Source organism: Meles meles, chromosome 4, assembly GCF_922984935.1.
Source record: "Meles meles chromosome 4, mMelMel3.1 paternal haplotype, whole genome shotgun sequence".
In the NCBI taxonomy this organism is placed as follows: domain Eukaryota; kingdom Metazoa; phylum Chordata; class Mammalia; order Carnivora; family Mustelidae; genus Meles; species Meles meles.
Window position 1 is genome coordinate 14,749,691 of NC_060069.1, and position 27,197 is coordinate 14,776,887.

Below are 27,197 nucleotides of genomic sequence, written 5' to 3' on the forward strand. Positions count from 1 at the left end.
TTTTCATATTGGATATATGGGAAGAAAATAAAGTAGCTGGACATCTACCTGATTTTACTGAAATAGGGTCCAATTGAATTAAAGATTTAACTTGCAAGCCTGGGTGGCTCCGGGTTAAGCATCTGCCTTCAGCTTAGGTCATGATTCCAGGGTCCTGGAATCAAGCCCGGCACTGGGGTTCCTGCTCAGCGAGGAGTCTGCTTCTCCCTCTCCCTCTTGCTTGTGCTCTTTCTATTTCTATCAAATAAATAAATAAAATCTTTAAAAAATTAAAAATAAAAAAATAAGATAAAAAAAGACATAAAGATGTGGGAAGAAAGCATGCATAGAATTTTTAAAACAATTTTTTAGTGATGGCTGTTTGGCTGTGTAGGACATAATGTCTAGATACCACAATGGGTACATCATTATATCTGACAACACAAAAATTAACATTTTTTATGCTGGATAAATGAAATTCAAAGACAAGTAACAAAGTGGAAGGGTTGTTGGCAGCATTTATGACAAAGAAATGGCAGTTAGGACACAAAGAGCTCTTACAAATAAAAAATACCAATGTAACTTTAATAATGGAAAAACAATATGAATAGCTTTCATAAAAATAAATGCAAATAATGTGCCTATTTAGAATAACTTACAGTTTACTTTGATGTGAAAAAAAGATTATGTAAAGAGTTTTTATGGGGCCCTTGGGTAGCTTAGTCTGTTAAGCAGTTAAGCATCTGCCTTCTGCTCAGGTCTTGATCCTGGGGTCCTGGGAGTTAGCCTTGTCAGGTTCCCTGCTCCACGGAGAGTCTGCTTCTCCCTCTCTCTTCCCCTACCCCCCACTAAAGTTCTCTCTCTCTCTCTCATTCTCTCTCAAATAAATAAATAAATAAATAAATTCATTTAAAAAATTTTTTTCTTGTAAACTTCTATTTATGCAAAGAAAAATAAATATAAATGTTGATATTGGATATATACTAGATATTTTTCTGGAAAAATATCAATAAAATATATTGGGAGCTGAATTAGGGATATGAATGTGGAGTAGCAGGAAGACAGGAGTAATATTTTTTTGACTTTTGATTTAATGTTTTTCTAAAGTGTTTGACATTTCCTCTGTGCCCCTGTATGTTTTACTATAATTTTAAAAAATTAATGCAGTTAACATGATGACAAAAATACATAAATTGTGAAGGGCTAAGGTTAAGTAAACGTCATTAGGAGCCAGCAGATAATTTTAAGTGTTGAAAACCATGTGCTATGTGTCTTGAAAGGGAACTGTCAAAACTGGACTTTCTTGGGATGAAATGATGCATTCATTGGTGCTTAATGAGTTTTATTTTCCCCCAGACAAAGCCAAAGGAAGATCAAGAGCAGGGACCCACTTTGACTCAGCCCGGAGACGGAGCCGAGCGGTCCTTTATCACATCTCTGGGCACCTGCAAAGAAGAGAAAAGAACAAATTGAAAATAAATAATGTAGGTGGTATGTGTGTACACTGTGAATGCTAGAGTTTCCCCTGGTGCCAATATCTGATTCACTAAAGAAAGGCTCCAGTTACTCATTTATTGGCTTTCCTAGATTTTTTTGCACTTTGGTTTGTGCTTTCCTATAAAGAACAAACTAGAAAAGGTCAGCAATCACAAGACATTTCTGCAATAAAAGTGCTTAATCACAGTGTTAGTACAGCACAGAGATTAGAATATTACTGTAGTCAGTCCAGCATGGTACAGGGGATGCTGTGAATGGGGACATACTGTTTACGTTTTATGAACAAGATGGTGCACCAAGTCATAGATTACATATTCACAGCTTGTTGGTTAAAATTTTTCATACTTAATTGTAGTTCCGGCTATTCTGCACTTTATCTAATTTCACTTAATGCTTTTATCCGGGAGGACCATGAACAAATCCAAGTCATGATTCCATTTAAAGAATGTACAACCTCTACAAAACAGAGTTGGCAATTTCACACCACGGAACATTGGGTTTCAAATTCTGTGCCTTATATCATAAGGTTTTGTCCAAACTTGTACTCCTAGTAAATGACAGTTAGGGCTACTTTCTGCAACCTGCTACTTCTCTGTCACAAGCCACAGCAAATAACTGTGCTTCAAAAAGGTGGTCCTGTGCACACACAACTTACAGGAATTCCCATGAATTTTATAATTAGTTCTTAGCATGGAAAGATGTCACTGAGACACCCAGAACTCTGTCCGTTCAGTTATAGATATTCAGAGATAATTTTTCAAATGACGGTAATATCATTAATGTGCATTGCGGGGTGTTCAGAACACAACGTCTTTGCTGGGTGTGTGACTATGGGTGGTAGATAGAAATACTCAGGGTCTAATTTGCCAGTGCCATTAGAAAAAGGCACATCAAACAAGCAGAGCTGTTTTGGAATTAATCCATGATTCAGAAGTCCTGGGAGGTAGGGACACAAAGGGTTTCTTTGGCGTCTTACTTTTTACACAGAAAGCTGGAGACTAGCTAATACACATGCATGGATGCAACAGCCCTGTATCAGACATGCAAAGTATCTGCTTCTCTGTGGTGAACAAAGAAAGATGCCCGAGCCCACCCCGAGTGGGAGATCTGACAAGAAAGTACAGCCAAGCTCATTTGACTTCGGTGTGATTTCCTTCTGGAAACCAGAACAAGCGGCTTTGATCCATTTGTGCTCTAGGACTATCGCCCCATGCTGGTGCCGATCAGCCAGGCACCACCATGAGGAGTCACACACTGCTTCTTTTGGCCTGACTTAGGATAAAGATTTTCTGGGGACACCTGTGCCTGGGTGTCACAATGATTTGCTGAGAGTTCAGGGATAGACTTGAAAGAGTGCACACCTCTTGGTCTCTGGATCCTTCCACTGGTTCCTATTGACATCTCCCTTCAGTTACTAAGCCAGCCCTAGTGACATTAAACAAGTTCCAGGAAGAAACAAAGGTAACCGCATCTGGGCTTGATTCTATGCAGGTCAACCAACAAAGCACCTAAACAAATATTAGCCAGAGATTCTGTAATGCTGAAAGCTGACACTGTCTTCTACCCTTTAGCTAAAAATCATTTAAACATAGCAAGTATTATGAAGCTTCAAAATGTGTTTGCTGAACATGCTGTTTTTCCCTTTAGATCCAACAAGATACGGAACAGCACTTAAAAACCTGATTTAAAAAAACCATAATTCCCACCACTTAGCTAATTTGTCAAATTGCCAGTCATTTAAGAAATACAAACATGGGGGGGACATTAAAATAATATTAGTAAGTAAGGATGTCTAATCAAAGTGATCCGGCAATACAGGTAGTATCGTTAGAATTAAGATACAACCTGTACTGCCGGATCACTTTCCTAAGCGTAATGTGTAAAATCAGTGCTGGCCCTGTTCTCTGTCTCTTTTCCAGGAGAACAGAGTAGAGTGGCTAAGGACAGCAGGAAGAGAGAAGGATGACGAAGAAAAAAATGATCTGGATTGTTTATCAGCTGAACAATCCATTTTGGGGGAATTCTGGTTATAGTAACATTCACACACAAATTCTCAACATTTTTACAACTCTTTGCTATTTACAAATTCCTTTCACTTAGAACATATTATTTGATTTTTATAGTAAGCCAGTACTAGATATGATTTTTATTAGTTCCATTTTAATGATGGAAAAGAACTTATTCAAGATCTCAACAGTGGAAGCAGGATGTGGGACCCAGCTGTGTGTCTTCTGACTCAAAGCCACTGTGCTTTGATATGGTTCTGTGGAAGAGGAATCTATGATTCAACCATACGCAAATGAGCTCATCAAGCCATTAGCCAGGTGAATCAGGATGTAACACCTTTTAGTCCTGGCTCTGACCGCCTGGTACAGTATAGAAAAGGCACTTAATTTCTGCTCTCCTTGATGCGTTACTCTATTATACAACAATGTGATGATGTAAAGGTCTCTAACACAAGGAAATGTAACACAAGAAAAGATCACATGAGCTTGAGAGGAGAGTGCTTTCAGAACCCAAACATTATGAGCTGGGTACCACTGGTCCTCAAAGGGCAAGGCAAACGCTTTCCTAGGACTTGGTACAGTGATTATAGAAACTTTTTCCCATCTCTTTACTTATTCAAGTTAGTTTCAAAGAAAAGTTACAAAAATGGTCTAGGAAACAGTTACCTTAGGTAGGCTTTGGCTTTAACCATTGTGTTTCAGTAATGTGTAGAGGTTTAAGAGCTAAAACACCATTGGTACTAAAGAATATGCTTCGAAATTAAGAAACGACATGTAAGTAAAATTCAGAATTGTTTGCTGTATTTTTCCTTAGGCAAACCCCAGGTTTCAGGGTTATAAATAATAGATCTCTTTTCCCCCAGCTTGCTAAAAGCTTACTTTGCAATTATAAGAAATTTTCTTCCATTCAAAAGGCTTTTGATAAAACTTTACGAGCCTAGTTGTAAGAGAAGAGGGAGCATCTATATTTTGTACTTAAGTGAAGTGCCACGATGTGAAGCATTTGAATCAAAAAACCCTTCACAATTTAAGCCTAATTCTAGATATAATGAATTCTTAGTATCTTTTAAAATAATTTTAAGGAATATGTTTTAAGTACCCTATAAAAATGAAATAGTGTGATTTATTTTCTGACTTATGGAGATAACTAATACATATTGCTGACTTTTTGTGTCAACATGACTAATGCTTCACGTAATCAGCATAATCCAAGGAAAATACTTCCTGAGTTTTCCTAATCCTCTCTCCTAGAGCTGGCATCTCCCTCAAATGAGGTAAAGTTTTAATCTCGGTAATGTGATAGCAAAAGACTTACTCAGAAATTGAGGCATTCCCCCATGGCTTCTCTACTAATGTCTTGTATTTGAAAAAAGATTATACGAGAATCTATCATGTCCTCTGTAAGCAGAAATACTTATCAACCTTCAGGTGGTTAATACTTACTGACCCTGACTCTATCTTCTCCTGTACACTTACCTAATCCTTAATGAGAAGCCCAACAGGTGTTTTATGCCAAAGCCTACCCCTTACATTTGCTTCTGAAAACCAGAAAATGATGCGAGACAGGCAGGTCACATTTCAGGGAATTAAATAGAACAGAGATGCAATGGCAGTTGGGTATCAAAGAACCTTCTAGAAGTAGTGAAGTAGTCCCTCACCATGAAACCCTGGCATTATGAGGTGCCTGTATGGATTGAGTGAGAATATTAACAGAAAGTAGAAACTTGTTGGGAATGCCTACCAAGGAAAGATAGGGAGTAAGTTACTATTAAGGTAGCAAAAATATTTGGTCACTGGTAGTTACCACTGAAGAGCTAAGTATTCCTGATGGCTCTGACCTTTCTTGAATCCTCAAGTACTTCAGGAATCCCCGAACATTCCACACGAATTTGCCCTTTCCTCAATGGCTGAAACAAGAAAACATACTGTGACCTGCAAGTCACATGTATTCCAAAACTTTTAGCTGTTCACTTCATCCAACTTAACTTTCAAATTTAAGTTTCCATTACCAATCTTGTGTTTCTCATTAATTGAGGTCAAAGCAAGGTCCGCAAGTATCTGGTCATAGGCTTGTCAAATTTCCACAAGCTATTGTTGGGCCTCCCTTTGTCTCATAGCAATAAAGAATTGTTCATCAATTTGGACTGCTTTCAAAATGAAGTGCTTTTGCAGTTATAAAATTCCAGCTATTCTGCATTTAATCAGCCGCGCAGTGAATCTGCCTTTCTCCTCCTCTGACTTGAATAACTATTAAGTAACCAGCCGTGTCTTATGTTAACATCTCTGCAAGGGCTAGCTAGTGTCATGATGAATCCATGCCAGTGAAGGGTATGAGATACGGGCTCCCAACTTGAAACCTCATCAACAGCCGCAATGCAAAATGCAGGTGGTTAGCCCAACCTGGTTGTATTTTGGAAGAAATGTAGATGGCTGTTAACCATACAATGTCGATCATATATCTCTCTCCTTTCTGGGAAGAAAACATGGTAACTTCGCTATTATTAGAAGAATTTCCCTTCCAATATACCCTATCGATAAGGACTGTCATCTTGAAACTACAAGAATATGGACTGTCCCCATGACCATAGGAATAGAAATGTATCTTTGTGTTTCCAGTGTGTAAAGGATTACACTTGGCAACTGTGGGTGTTTATAGGTGACATTTTAGGTAATGAGCAGTTGTTCTAAACGAACAGTCTAGATTGTTCACTTACCGCTCATGACTAGATTCTGCCCATTCCTGTACTTGGAGAGAAGATCTCCGCTCTGCTTCAGTATATGCATCCCTGCTGTTTGCCTCCCACCTTCTAAAAGTCACTCGTAAGCATACGTTGGCATTGTGTGCAGGAACGATCCTCCTCACAGAAGAGTGTTTAAGGCTGTGTGATCCTTGCTTCTAATGTTGTGTCTCCCTTCTCTCCTTTTTGTCTTTATCCACAGAATGTGTTTGTAGATAAACCAGCATTTCCGGAGTATAAAGTTTCCGATGCAAAAAAGTCCAAATTCATACTTTTGCATTTTAGCACTTTTAAAGCTGGCTGGGACTGGCTTATTCTGTTGGCGACGTTTTATGTTGCCGTGACCGTACCTTACAACGTTTGCTTTATTGGCAACGATGACCTGTCCACGACTCGGAGCACAACAGTCAGTGACATTGCAGTGGAGATTCTTTTTATTATAGGTAAGAACCAACGGCTGCTTTCCTAGAGGATTTGCATAGAGGAAGTAAGTGTGTTCCAGATTTTTCTGACATGAATTTGAACTAAGATCCGTTTGCATGGGCATGACTAAGCCTCGGATGCAAATTTTGGAGAAACGCATATTTGGATTTCTGAAAATTGCCTCTTCCAGCTTTCTCACTGTTCCTTTAATCAAACAGATCCAAACCCATGTTTTGTGTGTTTATCCTTGTGTTGTCAAAAATGGGCTAGAAAAGGCTTCATGGCTATTTTGTTGGTACTCTCACACCCATCATGATCTTAATTGCACAGGTCAGAGATGAGGCTTGGCCATAATCCGTCAGTGGTCTGACAATGGTCTTGGGCTTGGTTCTCCATTCCCTTCCATGTCTTTGTGGCATGTTGGTGGCTCTTGTCATAGGTGGCCTGGTTGCAGAAACAAAGGATTACATAAGCCTTCCAGTCAATCAGGAGAAGCAGAGAGTATCTGATTTTAACTTAAAAAGAGGCCCCAAGGGATGCTTCCTAAGAATATTCATCTCTAGAATATTGGGAACCTCAGCTGAAGCTGTCTGTGCTCTACTCTTATAAGCCTCTTATTTCCCTGTCCCTTAAATCTTCATCTGTTTAGATCAAAGCCTAGCTCTTTTTTGTTCATTTGAAGACAAATCCTATATCTCCATTAAGGCTTAGATTGACTCCTTGACTCCCTGTAAAGGTGGGGTGTGTGTGTGTGTGTGTGTGTGTGTGTGTGTGTGTGTGTGTGTTTTAGATCCTTAGGAAATTGCAAAGATAGTACAGAAATGTCCCTTGTCCCTTAGTTCTGGACCATCACTGGTAACCTGATACCTGTTTCTTTATCTAGTCATGGTGATATAGGGCAACATCCTTATTGTAAAGATGAAAAAAGTGTTTGGAAAATGTTTTCAAGCATGTAGGTGAACAAAGGAATGAGAAATGGGTCTTAAAAGTTCAAGGAAAGAAAATAAATGAGGCAGATCCAACCCTTATTTCAGTGGTGATGGTACTTTTTTCTCTGTGCAGCTGATAAAGCTTGGAGACCAGAGTGGGTTCTCTAACTGAATGTCAGCACATTTCATCTGGATGAGTTTGTATGCTCTTGGTGTGGCTTTGACACCATTATTACCATTGCATTTACAGGGACCCCCCCCCCCAAAGCTGTTAGGACCCCTGCTTCCACCCCCAAAATGGTGGCTGTAGTATGTAGATCATATAGATGATACATATAGATCACTAGATGGCGATGTTGTCTACTTGGGTAGCTTGGCAAGGCTACAAAGTCAGGGAAATTAGATCTGTAATTTTTTTTTTTTTAACTAAACCATTCTTCATCAGAAATGTGTAACCGTAGTAAAGGGTTACTGGTCAATGGAAAAATAACAGAAATCACTGGTCAATGGCAAATAACAATATTCCAGCTTGCACACATTTGGGTGTATACATAAGCAAATCCGCTATGGTTTTATAACTTCCTTTGCTAACCTTCCATGTCTTCTCCTATCCACCCATGACGCATGCATAAATTAGCACTCTCAAAAGACTCCCTGTGACCCATTCAAAGTTCTCAAGAACAAGAACAGTCACTCAACATGTTTATTATGCCTGAGTATCTGCTTAACAAATATTTCATGTCATTATTATTAATAATGTTACTATTTACAACTCTGTCATAGGGACATGGTTGTATCTTGAAGTTTCCACTTTTCCTTGTTAGATTCTTGAAATTCTATGGGCTTAGAAGTGCTTCTGTACTACAGGCTCACTGGCCGATGATGATACATTTACACTCAGAACTGACACTTAATGAGAAAGATATTTTATACAATTTTGGGGGGTTGAATTGGTTGGTTGGCTTTTTTTTTTTTTTAAAGGCTGTTTTCTTCTACTAAACCAGGGAGTCTGGCTTGCCCCTGCCAGTTGCCCCTAAATCTTCTGTGTTTTTTGTGACTGGCATTTCTGCTCTGCTGGGACAGCAAGATGATCCTCTAGGTAGGCAATACCCACTCCTTCCTAGTAGCATGACAAAGAAATGGAAATTCACTCTTGTTTTTAATGCCATTTACCTTCTATAAAGATTATGTTAGAATTTGAGATTTTTGGCCTGCCAACAGTTTTAGAGGGATCCCAGTCTGGAATGCCTTCTTGAATGACATATTTTCATAAGCAGTAAAAATTTGATTGCTCTTTGCTATGGCTGGTCTTCCTGCTCTTTTTATTTTAAATGAGTTGAAACGTATCTACAATTTATTTTAACAGATTTGGAAAAAGAGTTGAAAATTTCTCAAAGAAAATTTCCCAGAACATTTATTCTATGAAATATTTCACAAAGGTGACCTAACAATGATCACTGAGAAATAAATCAAAATAGTAAGAATAAGAGTGCGTAGCCTGTAATACTGTAATTTACAATACTAATAGGGCAGGGCTTGTACCATTTAATAGTTACCAGGTTGGTATGTGTGGCAAAATCTATATGCATATTTAGCATGTGTCTTTTCTATTTATAGAATGGTGTTATTAAATTGACATCTTATAATCAGCTGGGTCAGAACTGTTAAAAAGTAGTTTAAAAGAGGTTTGGGAAGGAAAGGCTTTCTCATAGCAAAACATGATGCTTTCCAAATATCTTCTTATTTAAACCACTCTATACAAATGTAAGGCAATGGGATTATTTTCTAAATGGGGAAAATGAAGTGTTCCATGAAAAAAGAATATATAGCCAAAATGAAACTTGAAAGATAATATATCTCTTTTGGTAACTCAAAATGTGCATTAGCTTTGTAAATCCTCCAAGAAATTCAATGATAAAGAAATGTTTAACTATGATTAATCCAGCACCTCCTAACGTTATTTTTACCTCCCAACTCACTCCTCTCCAGGCCACTAAGTAATATTCTTTCAGGAAGACAGACTTAAAAATATTCTTCCCTGATAAATTCACTATAAAGTATCTGAGTATTGTTATGTTAGTCAAAGTATAAAAACGAATGGTGAGTTTGAATTTCCCTTAACTACTCTCTTCATCTTAAAATAAATTGCTCTGTAAACCACATTAATTCTTTAGGATCAATAGGATGCAAGGTTTGACTGAAAGTTTCAAAGTGGTTATAAAATTACTTTTAGTTTGAAAGTCATCATATATAATTTAGCTGCTGACTCAAAGTCTTACAGAAACTTACAATGGGAAGTGACCTACTAGTAATTTATCTAATCCAATCTTTCTTACTGTATGGGTGGGAAACTGAGCCCTAGTGATATGTGTAAGGCCCTATAACTAATTGGTGGCACATTCAGGTCTCCTGGTTATCAGATCAGATTTCTCAAGGGTTGATAACCAATATGATTCCATTTTCTGAAAAATTCTACTCAATTTGCCTTCTTTTATTTACAGCAATGAGACAGAAAATGAGAGAAAAAAGTACCAACTTCCTTCTCTTTCTTCCATGAATGCAGAAATTAATGGTTTTAATCTTTGAAATCTTGGTGGCAGAAATTGTGGTATGCCCATAGATCCAATAATCACTTCCCCCTTACCCCTCTTCCTTATCAAAACCCCAAAGAGCCCAATTTCATGCAGGCAGCAGTATCCCAGACCTAGGGAATGAATTATGAGAATTCCAAGCCAGTTTCAGGTGTAGGAGTAAGTTATGTTCTATCCAATAGGATATATAGAGATTGTTTCTATGGGACTTTATGGAGATTATTTTTTCCCCTGAAAAAAGAAGAGAGACATATGGGGGAAAATATTTGTGTCCCTCTCTCCTTCTTTCCCCTGGGATGTGTGGATGGAAGGGTATGATGTATTGTAATTTCTGCAGCCATATTTAATCCTGAGGAGAGACAGAGGGAAGAAGATGTGGACTCCTTATTGAGTGATATAATAATGTTCCTTTTATGGGGTGACTGTTACTGGATATTTTGTTATTGATAGCTATATCATTCTAAAATTTTTTTTAAAAACCACTGCGCTGTCATCGGTGACCCCTTGCACTGAGCCATTTCAGAGGTTCAATGATAAATCCTTTCCAGAGGAACAGAATGCTCTTTCTTCTGTCATTTCACCATGAGCCTCTCTAGAAGGCAGTTCGTGCATACTACTTACCAGCTGTTGCAATCACAAAGGCTTAGTGGAATCATAGACTGTGCCATAACGCTGTAACTCTAAAAATCCTCAGAAAGCTAAAAGTCAAAGTAAACATGGTATGCAATTGTACTTTCTGTTTACTCTAAATTCCCCTTAGTCATAAAAGGACAGTTGAGAGTCATAGGGGATAAAGGGCAGTCATATATCATGTAGACCATACTGGCCGGGACTGAACATCTAGCATCCTTACTACTGACTACACACCACCGGTGCTCCCCAGTTATTATGAAAACCCAAACACCCCATACATATTCAAAAGGTAATATTTCCTCAGTGTTATGTTTTTAAGGTTATACTTCATGCTGATTTAGGTAATTCTATTTCACTGGTTCTCAGTGGGACTTTAATTCATTAATCAGCACTACCATCATTTGGTGTTTAATGCTTTTAGATCACAATTTACTTATCTACAAATGATTGTACCCCAACTAATGAATAGAACTCCTCTACATGTAGTTTGTCTTATGAGTATATATTTATGTTTTCATTTTTGGTTATTTTATTTTTTCCTCCTTCATAATGCTTTATTAATTAATGCTTCTATTCATTCACCTGTCACTAAATTTTGCTATCTCAGAATCTTTATTTCTTCTTATCATTTAATTATTATTATAACCTTGTGATGTAATTAACACAGGTGTATCTGTTTATACATAGGAAGAAAAAGAGAGAAAAAAGTAAGCAGTTTATCCAAGACCTGGCTGATTACTGACCAAGCTAGGACTAAAACCCTAAACCCATTTGTACAATGGATAGTAGCATTATTGTGAGGATTTAGTGAGGTTATTGTATGAAGAAATAAGTTTGCTCACTGTTTAATCAATACTGATAAGTATTGTCAATAATGTCGCCAAGCCTCTGTTCTCTTCAGTTTGCTTTAATATCCACCATTTTTCAGAAAGCAAGCACTCTTCAATACAAACTGAAAGTTCAGCTAATCATGGGAATAAGGTAGACCAGAACATTCCTTAGCTTTCAAGAACATGAGTGTCCAGAGACTCATTTTCCACTTAAAGGATCTAAGGCTTTTATAGCTACTTCCACAGATTTGCCTTAGCATCCTTTTAGAAAAGCTGAGAGAAGGTCTCTTGTATCTACCTAAGTCACATCCTTTATCTGGCATTACTGAAATGACCACAGATAATACTAGGGGCCATCATTCCAGGTGCATCTCCCATCCAGTCTTCCATCAGCACTTGCAGAAACAAGCGAAAGAGCGCATCTTCATTTCCGTTCCTCATCCTTTCTCCTTCCTTGCTCTGATGACGCCTGAAAGGCACTAAGCTGGGCTTCCAGTAACAGTCGAGAAGGAAGTCACTAGCTAAAGGCTTAATCCCTAGCTTTAGAGGAATGGAAACTTCTCTCTGTTCAACAAATTCATGATTTTACTGCATCTGTATTCAATTTGTTCTCTTTTAAAAAGATTCATTTATTACACAGAGGACATTGGGAGGAAAGGAGAAGAGAAGTGAGTTGGGGGAAAGCGGAGGGGGAGACGAACCATGAGAGACTGTGGACTCTGAGAAACAAACTGAGGCTTTTGGAGGGGAGGGGCTGGGAGGTTGGGTGAGCCTGGTGGTGGGCATTATGGAGGGCACGTATTGCATGGAGCACTGGGTGTGGTGCATAAACAATGAATCTTGGAACACTGGAAAAAAATAAAATAAAATTTTAAAAAAAGATTTACTTATTTATTTGAGAGAGAGAGAGCACGGGGAAGGGCTGAGGGAGAGGAGGGAAAAAGTCTTTTGAGCAGACTCCATGACTGACTGCGGAGCCTAAAGTCAGGGCTCAATCTCATGACCCAGAGATCACAACCTGAGCCGAAACCAAGAGTGGGATGCCCAACTGACTCTGCCAGGCACACGCCCTTGTGTTCAATTTCTACTGATATTTAGAGATACATGTTTGCTTTAAAAAACTTCTTTCCCAAATTCTGTCTTCCTTGTGCATAGTCTTTATTGAGATACCTTTTCCCATTTAATGTGGAACCAAAGAGTAATGTTCTTATAGCATTCAACTATAGTTTATTACTTTCTGATAAAAATTCAAGCCTCAGAGGAAATACTTTAATTCTTGGGGTGCCTGGGTGGCTCAGTCAGTTAAGTGCCTGGCTTCAGTTCAGGTTTTGCTCCCAGGGTTCTGGGATCCAGCCGAGCATTGGACTCCCTGCTGAGCGGGGAGTGTGCTGCTCCCTCTCCCTCTGCCTCTCTCCCTGGCTTGTGTGCTCGCTCTCTCTGTCTCAAATAAATAAATAAAACCTTTCACCAAAAAAAAAAAAAAAATACTTTCTTTCAGCATTCTTGTGTGTCTTTTTCTGTTAAGATAAAATATATAAATCTCAGTGGAAACTGAAAGACTATACACATTTTATTGTTATTTCATTGCACAAGCAAAGCCCAACTTAATCATTTTCTTGAAAATTGCAGACAAAGGTATGTCATTTTTCCATTTAGTCAGATGACTGATATTAAAGTTACAGACTTGGATACTGAAGGGAAAGGTTTCTAACAATAAATAAAGTTGAAATTTCATGGCGGTGAGAGAATTCAAATAAATCTTACCATCAAATCTTTGGGGATCCTGGTATTGCCAGACTACATTTTTAGAAGTCTTAAGTTACCATTCATTTGCCTCTTACTATTTGAGTCCCTCCCTCCTTTTACTCTCTCCCTCCATCTGCCCCATTTTTCCTCTCCTGCTCTCATGTACGTTCTTTCTCCTGTTCTCCCTCCTCCCTCTGGAAACCTACACAGCTGTCTACCCCTGTATCTGTACCCCCACATCCCTACCCTTCACAATGACCTTGGATTGAGTCTCTTAATAAGCGGAACTCAAGATGGTGTTCATAGCCATGGCTCTGATTTTACCAGTGTCTCATGTGGGCATTTTTAACCTGACAACAAGAATATCCCAGTCTCTACATTCCCAGATAATACATTTGGAGTATTGAATGAGTACAATGTGTTGTATTAAGCATTAACCGTTGACTGGACATGAATCAGTACCCACTCGGCTACTGACCAGCTATTTTTCTGGTGAAGAAATTTAAACCTGAGGATATAGCAATAATTAAACAATAACAAAAACCAAAAACAAAACAAAACGAAAACAGAAAACTACTCTATCACTTCAGATTCCTACAGAAGTATAACATACCCAGTGTCTTATCTCAAGAGTGAAGAGACGTTGTCAGAATGCTTTGGGGTGGGGGGGAAGAGTACATTGAACAGTAAGCTACTGTTTTCACTATTGTTATTAAGGTACTTAAAATAGGTACTTAAAAGTACCTACTCAAGCAAGGAGTAAAATTGCATTTATTTTTGCAAATAAACTGTCAGTTTCATTGTTGCTTCTTTACGTTTTTCAGAATAAATAAATGTAAATATCTCTTTAGGGGGAGGTCATTTTTTGTGAATGGATGGTTGCATCGTTTGATGATAGAATTATATGGAAATGTTTTTTTTTTTTAATTTTTGTATTAACATATAATGTATTATTAGCTCCAGGGGTACAGGTCTGTGAATTGCCAGGTTTACACACTTCACAGCACTCACCATAGCACATACCTTCCCCATTGTCCATAATCCAATCACCCTCTGAATTATATGGAAAGGTTTTAAAGTTCATGTAAAATGGGCATATAAGTAAGTAGTTTTTCAGCCTGGCACTATTGATGTGTAGACCATGTTAATTACAAAAATTTTAAAATAGAAACAGGGGAGAAAACAAACAGTCCTCAGTCACACCCATCCCAGCACAACGGCTGCTTCCACATTCAGTCTTTCTGGTTGCTGTTTTCCCTACTTATTTTCATATGATTCTGATCACAGTCTATGCAAATTTTGGTGACTTTTTTCCACATAAGATTTTAATGTAAGCATTTCTCTGTGTTTTATAAGTATTTATAAACATTTAATAGTTGAATAATATTCCATTATATAAATGAACTATTCTGTTTACTTAGTCATGTCTTAATTGTTGCTCATTTAAGATGATATTTTTTGCTACTTAAAAAATGATAGAGGACATCTTTGTGGGAAAATATATTTATTCACTAACTAAATAAATATATATTGAATAACTATAGTTTACCATGCAGTGTTTTAGTTGGTAGAGATAGAATAGTGAAACAAATCGGGGTCTTTGTCTTTATAGGATTTATATTCCAGTAGAGATAAGCAGGAATCAAAACAAATAACATGTGTAACATGTCAGATAGTGGTGAGTTGCATGGAGACTAGTAAAGCAGATAAGGGAAAAGAAATGGGTCAGGGATGAGAATTAAGAACATGGCATTTAAATAAAGGCAGAAGTGAAGCGAGGAAACAATGAACTGTATGTCTCAATGAAGAATATTCCAAGGAAAGAGAACATCAAAACATCAAAAGCATTTAGAATATTTTAAGGGGTGGAATTATTGGGCCATAGAATATTAACATATATAGCATACAGCATATTTTCAAAATTTCATTTTTTAATCACATTATTCTTAGAGCATTTATTGGTCAGTAAAGTTCTAGTTGAAATACAATTTATTCAAGCTAATTTTTTTCATGCTAATATTTTTTATAGTAATAGATCTTGTGCAAAGTTATAGGCACCTGTCACTTTCTGAATTTGTTTTACTACTAAACAGTCATTTCACTTAATGGAGTAATTCAGATAAAATAGTGTTATTAATATTGCATCATTGTTATTTCTTTCTTTCTATTTTTTTTTCCTTAGGAGATTAGATATATATGGAAAATCGAGTTATGTTTGCCTGACAGATACAAAACTTATTACATGATGTATCCAAATCCATTGTGTTTATATCTGAAATGTTGTGAGATAGATTTGGAGGAAAATTGTCTTTGCGTACATTTGAGAATGATGCTGCCCTGTGACTTACCTATTACTGTAAATAGACTATGAAAAGGAGCACATGCTCATAAAATATGAAACAATAGGGGTTGTTTTGAACAAGGCAAGGAAATTAAAAATGGAATATTACTAAATTTAGAAACCCAGAGGAAAATTGTGAGTTCTTGATTTAGAAACTTATTGCAGACTAACGAGGGATTTTTTTTCCATTTGCCTCTTACCAAACATGAACTCCGCTATGTCATTCTCTCTTTTTCCCACTTTTTCAAATATGTTTCCTTGCAGTATAAAAAAAAAAAATTCATACTCTCTAAGTAAAAGTGACATTTATATGGTTTATATTTCCCGTTTCAACCCATTCATTTAGCATTTGCCATTGAAATAATCTCTTCTCCAATTATGCCAACCGTTTTAAGATTAAATAAATACATACTTTTTAAAGCAAGTATATATTGAATATATTGAGAAGTTGTTTAAATATTTTATTTGATTTTTAAAAAGGTTTGTTTATAGAGATGGGGGAGAGGCAGAGGAAGAGGGAGAGAGAGAATCTCAAGCAGAGTCCATACTGAGCATGGAGCCTTATATAGGGCTTAGTCCTGTGACCCTGACATCATGACCTGAGCCAAAATCAAGAGTCGAGGCTTAACCTATTGAGCTACCCAGGCACCCCTTTAAATATTTTATTTTTTTAAATTTTAAGATTTTATTTATTTATTTGACAGACAGATCACAAGTAGGCAGAGAGGCAGGCAGGCAGAGAGAGAGGAGAGGAAGCAGGCTCCCCGCTGAGCAGAGACCCCCCATGCGCGGCTAGATCCCAGGACCCTGAGATCATGACCCGAGCCAAAGGCAGAGGCCCAACCTACTGAGCCACCCAGGCGCCCCACCCCCTTAAATATTTTAGATAACAGAAAATATTATGGTCACCTGGGCCTAGATGTAATTCATTATGTGTTGTTCATTAAATTTTTGTTGAGGACCAATATGATGTCACTCAAATGATTGCACATGGCAGTTCCTCAACATAGTTTAGAAGACCCTCCGTGGTCTAGACTCTCATCTTTTTATCTGTCATCACTTTCCCCTTTTTCCTGTGTCTCCAGCCATACTGGACCACCAGCACTTCTTCAACTGTGCCATTCCCTACATACTTTGTATTTTCATATCTTTCATAGCTGCTACTCTCAGAAAAAAAGGTTGGGGGGGGAGGCAAGACATCTCCTTAGCTCTTCTTCTTCTTTTTTTTTTTTTAAAGATTTTATTTATTTATTTGACACAGAGAGATCACAAGTAGATAGAGAGACAGGCAGAGTGAGAGAGGGAAGCAGGCTCCCTGCTGAGCAGAGAGCCTGATGCGGGACTCGATCCCAGGACCCTGAGATCATGACCTGAGCTGAAGGCAGCGGCTTAACCCACTGAGCTACCCAGGCGCCCCTCCTTAGCTCTTCTTTATCCAATAAAATTCTCCTTATCCTTGAAGTAGCATCTCTGGCCTCTTCTACAAGATCGTCTTTTCAAGTCATCTTACCCCTATCAGGAGTCTAGGTTAGTTTTCCCTCATGCATTATTTAAATGCTGTCCCTCCCTCACTTTTCTGCCATCTATTATAATTGTCTATTTCTCCCCGACTCCACATACATACCATAAATAAACTATGAGTTCCCAAAGGACATGGACTGGATAATATATTTACTTCTCTAGTTCCTCCAGCTAATACATATCTGACCCATAGTAAGCAGTAGACTAATGTTTACTTACTGCCATGGTACAGATAAACAAAACAGGAAGTGTGGCTCATCAAGTTGAACAATAGCCTTTTCCAAAAGCAGGTCTCCATGGTTTTTTCATGTGGTCCCACAGCTGGCTGTTCTTTAGTTTTAAACAGTATGGCTCACTTTATTTATTTATTTATTTATTTTTAGATTTTTAAAATTTATTTGAGAGAGAGAGAGAGCACGAGCAATGGGGAGGATGGACAGAGGCGGAAGCAGTCTTCTTGGATCATGACTTGAGCTGAAGGCAGATGCTTAACCAACTGAGCCACCCAGGTGCCCCGGTATAGCTCGCTTTAGAGTAACTAATCCTTAACAATCAGTGCCAATAAGCAAACAGCAGGTAGCTTGAGAAATCCCATAGGTTGTGGTGCCTTCTCTGACTTTTGCAAACATTCCAAAAGCTTCTCAAGGCCCCCCAAATGGTTCTATAGGGTGAGTGTGAGATGAACTCAGCAATTCAAAAAGCTAGGTACTAGGATGCCGTCCATGTCTGGCAGAAGAGAGACTACAGATGTGCAGAGAAGCAAAGAGATGCTAGTCTCAATTTAGCTGGACTTCCTGCCCACCAGAAAATTAGAAATCTTTTTAAACAATTAACTACTAAGAATTATTTAAAGGCAACACTGACATAAACCTGATACCATACATGAAGTGATGAAAAATGTATTGAAGAAAGTGAAGACGTTCTCCCTATATTTGAGAAGCCTATACAATAATTGGAAAAGCCTGCCTCAGTGTGAAACTTTTAGGAGACAGTGAAAGAGCAGTGGTGCCTTGCTTCAGGCTGTGTAGATGATTCCATGATCGCAGGAAAGACATCCCGGTGTATTTTGAAATAGATGTAAAGCTGGTCAGTGTTAGTCATGGACTGTGAAGATGGGATAAGAGAAGTTGATAGGAAAGTGGGGTGAGAGAACATGAGGGCTGAGCATCTGGAATGAGGTTGAGATTACTAAGGTGGCAACAAGAAATAAGCTTGTGGTGCTTTTGTGATTCTACCTAAGCCTGGCCTTATGGGCAGAATGAAATTCACTGCTGGAATGGAATGTTTCAAAAAACCTAACACAGATAGGGCCATTGGATAAAGACCACCCGCTCAGAAGCAGAGCAGAGCATGAAGGCACTGGATTCCAGATGTTGGTATACGGTAACTGTGCAGTAAATCGATGTTGAATGTTTGAACGTGAGCATGACTGGAAATTCATTTTGATAGTAAATAAGACAACCATCACCTTCTTTTCCTAAACTACTCCCCTCTTCCCTTCCTGGGTTTTCCCATTTCTATGAATAGGACCCTGTGAGCCGTGAACATAGGGCTTTTCACAGATTGCTCCCCCTCCCTTCATCCCCCAGTAAAATCAAGCTCAGAGTACTGGTGGTCCACCACTAACCATCTGTTGGTGCACTGTCTCTTCTCTTCACTGCCACCACTTCGGTTCCAGTCACCGTCAGTTCTGACTGGACTGCTGTGCCCCCTGACCAACCCTTCAATCACTTCCTATTCTTTTTTTTTTTTTTTTTTTTTGAGAGAGAGAGAGAGAGAGAGGGAGAATGCATGCACAAGGAGCACAGGGAGAGGAAGAGAGAGAATCTTAAGCAGGATCTATGCCCAATATGGAGCCCAATGAAGGGCTCAGTCTCACTACCGTAAGACCATGAGCTGAACCAAAATCAAGAGTTGGTTGATTAACTGTCTGAGCCACCCAGGTGCACCCTTATTCTTGAACTTTAAAGAAATGCATATTTGCAGCTTCCATCCTCTTTCTCTTTTGCTTCGATAACTCTTATTCATCCCTCAGGACAGAGATCACTTGTGATCTCGCACTTGTCTTTCCCAAGCTTCACCTGCTAGGTCTTCACCTTCCAAGTTAACTATTCCTTTTTGAGTACAGCTATTCCTCCAGAACACTCATCACTGAACTTTATAATTTCCTATATCTCCTGCTAAATTTCTTTGAATGCACGAACAGAGTATTAGTATTCTTTGTACACCCAGAATTCAGCCAATTCAGGTACCTATTAGATGATCCATAAATATTGGCTGAGTAAATAAATGAAGGGCAATAATCATTAGTTTCATCACTTAAATAGAAATTAGAACTTAGAAAAGGTAGAAAGACAAAACATTTCAAGGTAGACACAGCTACTAAGTGCAAGGGCTGAGATTACAACCTAGTTACATATTTTTTTATAATTTTTTATTTTTTTATTAACATATAATGTGCTATTCGCCCCAGGGGTACAGGTCTGTGAATCGCCAGGTTTACACACTTCACAGCACTCACCGTAGCACATACATTCCCCAGTGTCCATAACCCCACCACCCTCTCCCTACCTCCCTCTTCCCGGCAATCCTCAGTTTGTTTCGTGAGATTAAGAATCTCTTATGGTTTGTCTCCCTCCTGATCCCATCTTGTTTCATTTATTCTTTTCCTAACCCCCAAACCCCCCATGTTGCCTCTCAACTTCCTCATATCAGGGAGATCATATGATAATTGTCTTTCTCTGATTGACTTATTTCGCTAAGCATAATACCCTCTAGTTCCATCCACATTGTCGCAAATAGCAAGATTTCGTTTCTTTTGATGGCTGCATAGTATTCCATTGTATATAGATATACACCATATCTTCTTTATCCATTCATCTGTTGATGGACATCTAGGTTCTTTCCATAGTTTGGTTATTGTGGACATTGCTGCTATAAACATTCAGGTACATGTACCCCTTCGGATCACTACATTTGTACCTAGTTATATTTTTTAAAAGCCACTATTCATTGGGCACCTGGGTGGCTAAGCCAGTTGAGCATCAGACTGGGTTTAAGTTTGGATCATGATCTCAGTGTCATGAGATCAAGTCTCACCTGGGGCTCCGTGCTTTGCAGGGGGAATGCTTGAGTTTCTCTCTCTCTCTCTCTCCCTCCCCCTGCTCTCTCACTGTCTCTCAAACAAATAAATGTCTTCTGAAAAAATAAATAAAAGCCAGTGTTCATCCCAAATAGTCATAACATTATTATATCATCATATTTAAGCAAACTAAGATTATAATTTTAAAGGATACATTACAAAAAGTACACATATTTTAAATTTAATAGTGGTGTGCTCATAGCATGACTATTATTTCAGTTTTCGTGGAAATCAGTAATTTTGGTGGTATTCCCTTTGGAGATCTTCAAAACAATTTTCTTTACCCTGGATGATCCAAAATGTGTAATAAGAAAGTGTAGAAAAACTAGAAATAATCTGGAAGGGAACAAAAGTCTAGAATACCAAACATGAAGCAGTTCATCTCATTCATCTTTTTGGGAGACCAAGACAAAACAAAGAGGAAATGTTTAATATTCACAACCCTTTTAAAAAAATGTGAAGACCTAATAAGGTCATTCCAGAGGTGTACAACAAGACAAAGCCTGAGAATGTACAACCATAAAAGGTGGGTAAAGGTAGATAGGATGTTTCTTGCTGTGCATGAATTGATGATTGAAGTAAAGATCTGAAGGAAGGAACTACAAGAAGTTAATAGCTTAGCAGAAAATAGAGATATTATTTTTCAAAGAATGGGAACAACAGATGCTAATGGAAGAGAGGCAAATGAGGAGGTGATATTTTGTATTTGTGGTGCTGAAACATGTTACTTCTGCACAGTTCACTTCAGCCTCAGGACCCGTCTGGTGGTGTGCACATCCACACATGTGCACACATGTTCACACATACACACACGTTTTTAAGGTTCCTGATTGGGACATCAGGTGGATTTGTACACATGTTTTGAGGGGATGAGAAGGGATGGTCAGTTTCAGATCATCTGGATGTCTCTTAAAAGATTTATTAAGCCAAGGATGGTTGTAGCAATAAAAGGACTTTTTCTTCTTATGGGACTTATTTATGCTAAAACATTACTCATTCTTTACCTGAAGTTTAAATTTAAGTGGTTGTCCTGTGCTAACTCTGACAAATTTATACCGGGTGACGTCAGTGGTTCAGACTAATGTGTTGGCTCTAAGAAAGCAACACCAGGAAGTTGAATGCCTAGGAGCTGTTGCAGGCAGGGGTTTATGTTGAAATAATGCTGACCAATTTTTGGCTGAAAATTATAAAAGAAAAACTACTAGTTAGGAGTGCTGCCATCCTTAGAAGAGGCTGGAGAATTGGGTGAGTCCCTTGCTCATAATGACAAAAGGTCACATTCTGATTGGACTGTCAAGACCAGCTACTAAAACAGTATTTCATGGGAGATGTTAAATTATGAAGTTAATGGAAGGATGAGGGCAGTGGACTTTGCTTTGTGTATTAGTTACGTTCAATAAACTATTGTAACAAGAGTTGCAACAATAGTTGAGTGGCTTATGAGATGTAGAAGGCTATTTCTCTCTCGGTGTTCTGGGGAGTGTATTGAAGGCTGGTAGAGAGAAGAGGGGAAAGGTGGTTCCCGTATGCCATTTTCCCGTATCTCATTTAAGAACTGATACCGACAGTGACTCTACCATATTTAGTGGCTTCTAAGGTCACTCTGTTCTCCATTCCAAGCAGCAGAAACAGAAAAGCAAAGAGTGAAGAAAGACAAATATGCACAATTTTATGTGCAAAATGTAAAATCTGCATGCAGTCCTTCCATTGCAAGAACCTCAAATGTGACCGCACCAGTGGCAAAGGGGGTGAGAATTGTCTTCCAGCTGCAATTCTGTTCCTCTGGATAAAAAGAAATGTGAATTCTGTGAACAGCGATCTTTTGCTGTTATATTTTGCATGATAGACTACAGTTGCAGGACTTTTAGACTGAGAGAAGAAGAGAGAGAAGGAAAACAAGGTACTGTTTTAAATATTAAGGAAATTTCCCTCATCATTCAGCCTAAGGACAAGATGAGGTAAGGTGCAAGATAGATCTTATTTCCTTTGTTTCTCCCATGCAATGGGGATTTTATTGACTTGAAGTGATTTTAGTCTTTTGAAGAAGTTACAACGTCACCACTGGTTGTGGGTCAGCTTCTTCACCTGCTACTCAAGATGCCACAGTCTCTTTTAATGGCGAACAGAAAGGTGATACAGTGGACTTGATGAGAGATGATATGTTAGAATGACATACTTTATGGGTGGCTAAAGTTCTCTTGGGTATAATTTTGACTCTATGTGAATTACTTTTTACTCACTGCCTTCCCAACCTAATATCAACATAACATGCAGATCTTTTCTTGCAAAATAAATATGCTCTTTCTCCACATTCATTTATCAAGAGTATTGCTGTTGCATGTTTTGAATGTATTTCAAGCCTTGTGTATTACAAGACACCAAACCAGTTCTTCCCAAGTAGTGAGGCATATAGAGAAGCAAATGGAAATAATCTACATGCTCATTAACAGCACTGCCTAAAGGAAAAGAGGAAGAAGAGTGAACAGTGACAGAGTGACTGATGGACATTCAAATGCTAAACAAGAAAAGAGCATTAGCTCAAGTATAGAATTCATCAAAAATTACCCCAAGTCAAGTAACATACTAGTGACAGCCAAATACCACATTTGGAGTATTCACTTTGAGTGAGTACTTTGAGTAATGCCTCAGAAAACAATTTCTTGGAATAAAACCCTAGCCTTCTGGTTTGTACAGTGTTCAATCCTGAGTAAACTGAATTTTGTAGCACTTTCTGACTCCAACCTGACAAAGACAATGTGGTTTTATCCGTATTGCTAGAAAAACAGCAGTAAAACAATCTTAATGTAATAAAAAGTTAATTTGAGGACAAGACCTTTTCCCGAGTACATGAGTAGATGATTTTTAACAAATAGATGTGTCTTTGTAAACTTTTAGTTATTCATCTTTACATCAATAGCCCACTGTCCTACAAATAGAAAATAAGAAGAAATAAGTAATTAAAATATGTAGAAAATATAATAAGTAGAAAGACACAGAGTTGGTAGGTTTTGAGAGTTATGTTTTGCTCTCTATAGAGTATCACTGAGAACACACTATATTTTATTGATACAAACAGATACAGAAGCACCAGACATTATATTTTATTTGTATAAACAGATGCAGGAACAGTTTCTTCCCTAGCCTCCAGAAATGTGCTAAAATAAGTTTAAAGGATAAAGTTTGTAAGAACTTTAAAAAAAAACCAAACCTTTAAATGGGAAATATAGACAAATAAAAATAACTGGAAACTGTTTATTTTATGGCTGTAGCTCTAATTGGTAACCCTTTGATAGTGTACATTTCCAAAGGATAGATTTAACCCCTAAAGCTCATATTCCACCCTGCCTCTGTCTATAGGTGCATCTTATATTCACTGGCTCTGGAATTCCTTCTTTCGCCCTCTAGTACTGACTTGTCTTGTTGAGTTCCATATGCGATTATTTGGATTCTATTTCTGCTTGCCTTGTGATGATCCCTTCTTGGTTTTCGTGATCCACCTACCATGATGAATTCTTGGCTCTTAAATTCCTGGTGATATTGACTTGTCATTGGGCTTCTCTCTCTACTCAGACAACCCTAAGGCAGAATTAATGAAACTCAGATACTGTCTTGCTTCCCAACTTTCCTTTTGATTTCAGTGACCTGGATTATAATACAATTAGAGCAAAGAACCTTCTGTGCTCCAACTCTGTCATTATTGCTTGATCCTTGATCCTCCTAGTATCTTACTGAAATCAGATAGGTATGACTTGACACTATTGATCTTTTTATGATTTTACTCTTCACAAAGACTAAAATAGACTAAATTATAGAAACCACAAGTAGAAATGCAATGATGGCATAACACAAATACATGAACAATTTCTACTGATCACAATCATAAAAATAGCTATGAGATCATAATGTGCTAAAGTGAGAATCTATTTTTCTCTTAAGCATGGTTCCAGTATTTCAAATACTGAATATTTTATTTCATTAAATTTTTTAAAAGGTTTTATTTATTTATTTGACAGAGAGAGAGAGAGAGAGAGATCACAAGTAGAGAGGCAGGCAGAGAGAGAGGGGGATGCAGGCTCCCTGCTGAGTAGAGAACCCAATGTGGGGCTCGATCCCAGGACCCTGAGACCATGACCCGAGCCGAAGGCAGCGGCTTAACCCACTGTACTTCAGATTCATGACTAATCAACTTTTGCATTAAAAGTCATGTATTAGTCATATTTTAAATGCATTTGAGAATCCTTTGATAGAGCTTAAGCATATCCATTTCTGACTGTACTGAAGAAGCTGGTATCTGATAAGTAGGCCATTGGAACAAAATGTAGAGACCAGAAACAGATCTATGCATATACGATCATCAGATTTATGACAAATGTGGCACTAAAAATACTTTGGGGAGAATGGTAGTGTTTTCTAAAATGGTGCTAGATCAATTGGCTATCCACCTGGGGAAATATAAATCTTGACTCCTGCATCACACAATACACAGAATCACTTGCTCAAAGGATTGTAGATAAAAGGTTAAAGTCAAAAAAATAAAACTCCTAGAAGACACCATAGTAGAATATTTTAATGATCTTGGCATTAGGCATAAATTACTCTAACAGAACACAGCCGACAATCAGAATTTTTATAATAACAATTCTTACAAATCAATTAAAGAAAAAAGAGGAAAACGTATTTCATTAGACAGCATCTTGAACTGACATTTCATGAAAGCAGATATTCAAGTATGCAATTAGTATGTGCTTGATATCATTTGGAAAATTAAAATAATTTCATCACCACTAGAATGAGTAGAAAAAAATTAAAATAAATTTAGAGACAAATCACCAAGGATAGGGGGAAGATATGGAACAATGTGAAATTCCATGCACTGTGTGTAGGAATGTAGATCAGTACAGTCTCTGTTAGACTTTTTGCCAGAATCTACTGGCAAAGTAACATAAAATTATGTCCCAGCAATTCAACTCGTAGAGTCAACAGGCCCACCTATAACTATACAGGGAAAGGTATTGTGTATGTGTGTGTATTTCTAAGAGCATTAACTGTAACAGCCCAAATTGGAAACAACCCAAATTTTCACCAACAGTAAAATTAAGAAGTGAATTTATGTATAATCATACAATGAAATATTACATAACAATAAAAAGTGAATGTGATACCAAATTGATAAAAATCACATGCAATGTCTAATGAAAGAATCTATACACAAAGTACATACTATTGAACCATTTATATAAACTTCCTAATTAATTAAGCAAAATTAAGGGATATTTTGGGAGTTAATGACTGGACAAGATCATAAAGGAAGTTTCTTATGTTCTGGTCCTAGTTATATCTCTATCCATTAGTGATGACAAAAATGATCAGCTTTGGGAAAATTCACGCAGTCCACTTAAGACCAGTGCATTTTGCAGTATATATGCAATTCTTGAATTAAATCATTTTTTAAGGAGAGGAGTTAAGATGGGGGAGAGGGGGGACCCTAAGCTTGTCCCGTTCCTGGAACACAGATAGATAATTATCAAATCATTCTGAACACCCAAGGAATCTCAGGACTGAGATGACAAAATTGCAAGTCTTCGAGTAGAAAAGTGACAACCTTCTAGAAGGTAGAAGGGAGATAAGGACTGCGTACTGTGGAGGGGAGGGAGCCTTGCTTACAGGGACAACCATAAGATATTGTAAGCAAGGGAGCACAAAATCTGAAACTTCAGAAGTCCATCACCACCTGGGTCATGCCTGGTTTAAAGGTGTCTAGGTGGCAGAAGACCAGGAGTGGACAGCGTGGTTTGAGGATCCCCTGAGTCACAAAAAGGACAGGTGGTGCCAACCTTCTGCACTGTTCCCAGTCATATGAGCAGATATGCCAGCTGAGGACTCAGCTGGGTGCTGGATTTTTGGCTCAACTTTGCCATAAACTATGAACTGCTATTTGGCCGGGCTTTTCCTGGGATGGGCCCGCAAACAGTGAAAGTATGGCTAGACCCTCACCAGAGGATTAGCATGTTTCCATATCATGGGAGTCCCTAAAACTTGGAGTTTTCAAACGCAGCAGTGCACTTGAGATAAAACACAGGAGTATGGTGCCACCTGGCAGGCAGTAGGCTCAGATGCAGACAAGGTGAAGGCAGATATCTGATGGAAGCTGAGGATGCAAGAGGAGTGATTGTTTGCTCTTCTGTAAGGGCTTTCTGAAGAGTGATGAGCACAAACTCTCAGCTTCGGGGAGGGGTCCACACTATTTTGCCTCTGCCTGTCAGCAAAGACCAAGCTTTAGTGAGCTAAACAGCACCACCAAGTGAAGGTTGGAGTGCTTACACCACACTCTGCCCACCCTGCTCCCTGTAAGTGCATCTCCACTAAGACTAGTCTGCCTGAGAATCAGTGCAACAGGACCCTCCTCCAGAAGACTGACACAGACTTCTTGCTCACACCAAGTCTATTGTCAAGAGAGCTGCAAACTTTAGCTCTAGGGGAAACAACCTAGCTTCCTTTTTACTTTTATATTTTATTTTATTTATTTTATTTTTAATTCCTTTTAAAATTCTTATTTACTTATTCATTTTTATTTATATATACTATATATATTTTTAATACTTATATTTTTAAGATCTATCTTCTTTTAACAAACAGACCAAAACCCACCTAGGAAATAGCTTTCTTTTTTTCTTTTTTTCCCTGCTCTCTGGAAAAAATGACAAGGTGGAGGAATTCACCCCAAAAGAAAAAACAGGAAGAAGATATAACAGCCAGGGATTTAATCAGTATGGATATAAGTAAGATATCTGCACTGGAATTTAAGATAATTATAAGGATAC

The 27,197-nt window shown here is 38.1% G+C and overlaps 1 protein-coding gene across 1 annotated transcript in view; it reads left to right on the forward strand.

Moving 5' to 3' along the window:
• The window catches only part of KCNH8 (potassium voltage-gated channel subfamily H member 8), a 386,460-nt gene that overhangs the window by 222,031 nt on the left and 137,232 nt on the right, over positions 1-27,197 (forward strand). The window contains exons 4-5 of the mRNA XM_046003267.1: positions 1,336-1,463; positions 6,423-6,663. Coding sequence (XP_045859223.1) covers positions 1,336-1,463; positions 6,423-6,663 — 369 coding nt within the window. The remainder of the gene's footprint in view (positions 1-1,335; positions 1,464-6,422; positions 6,664-27,197) is intronic.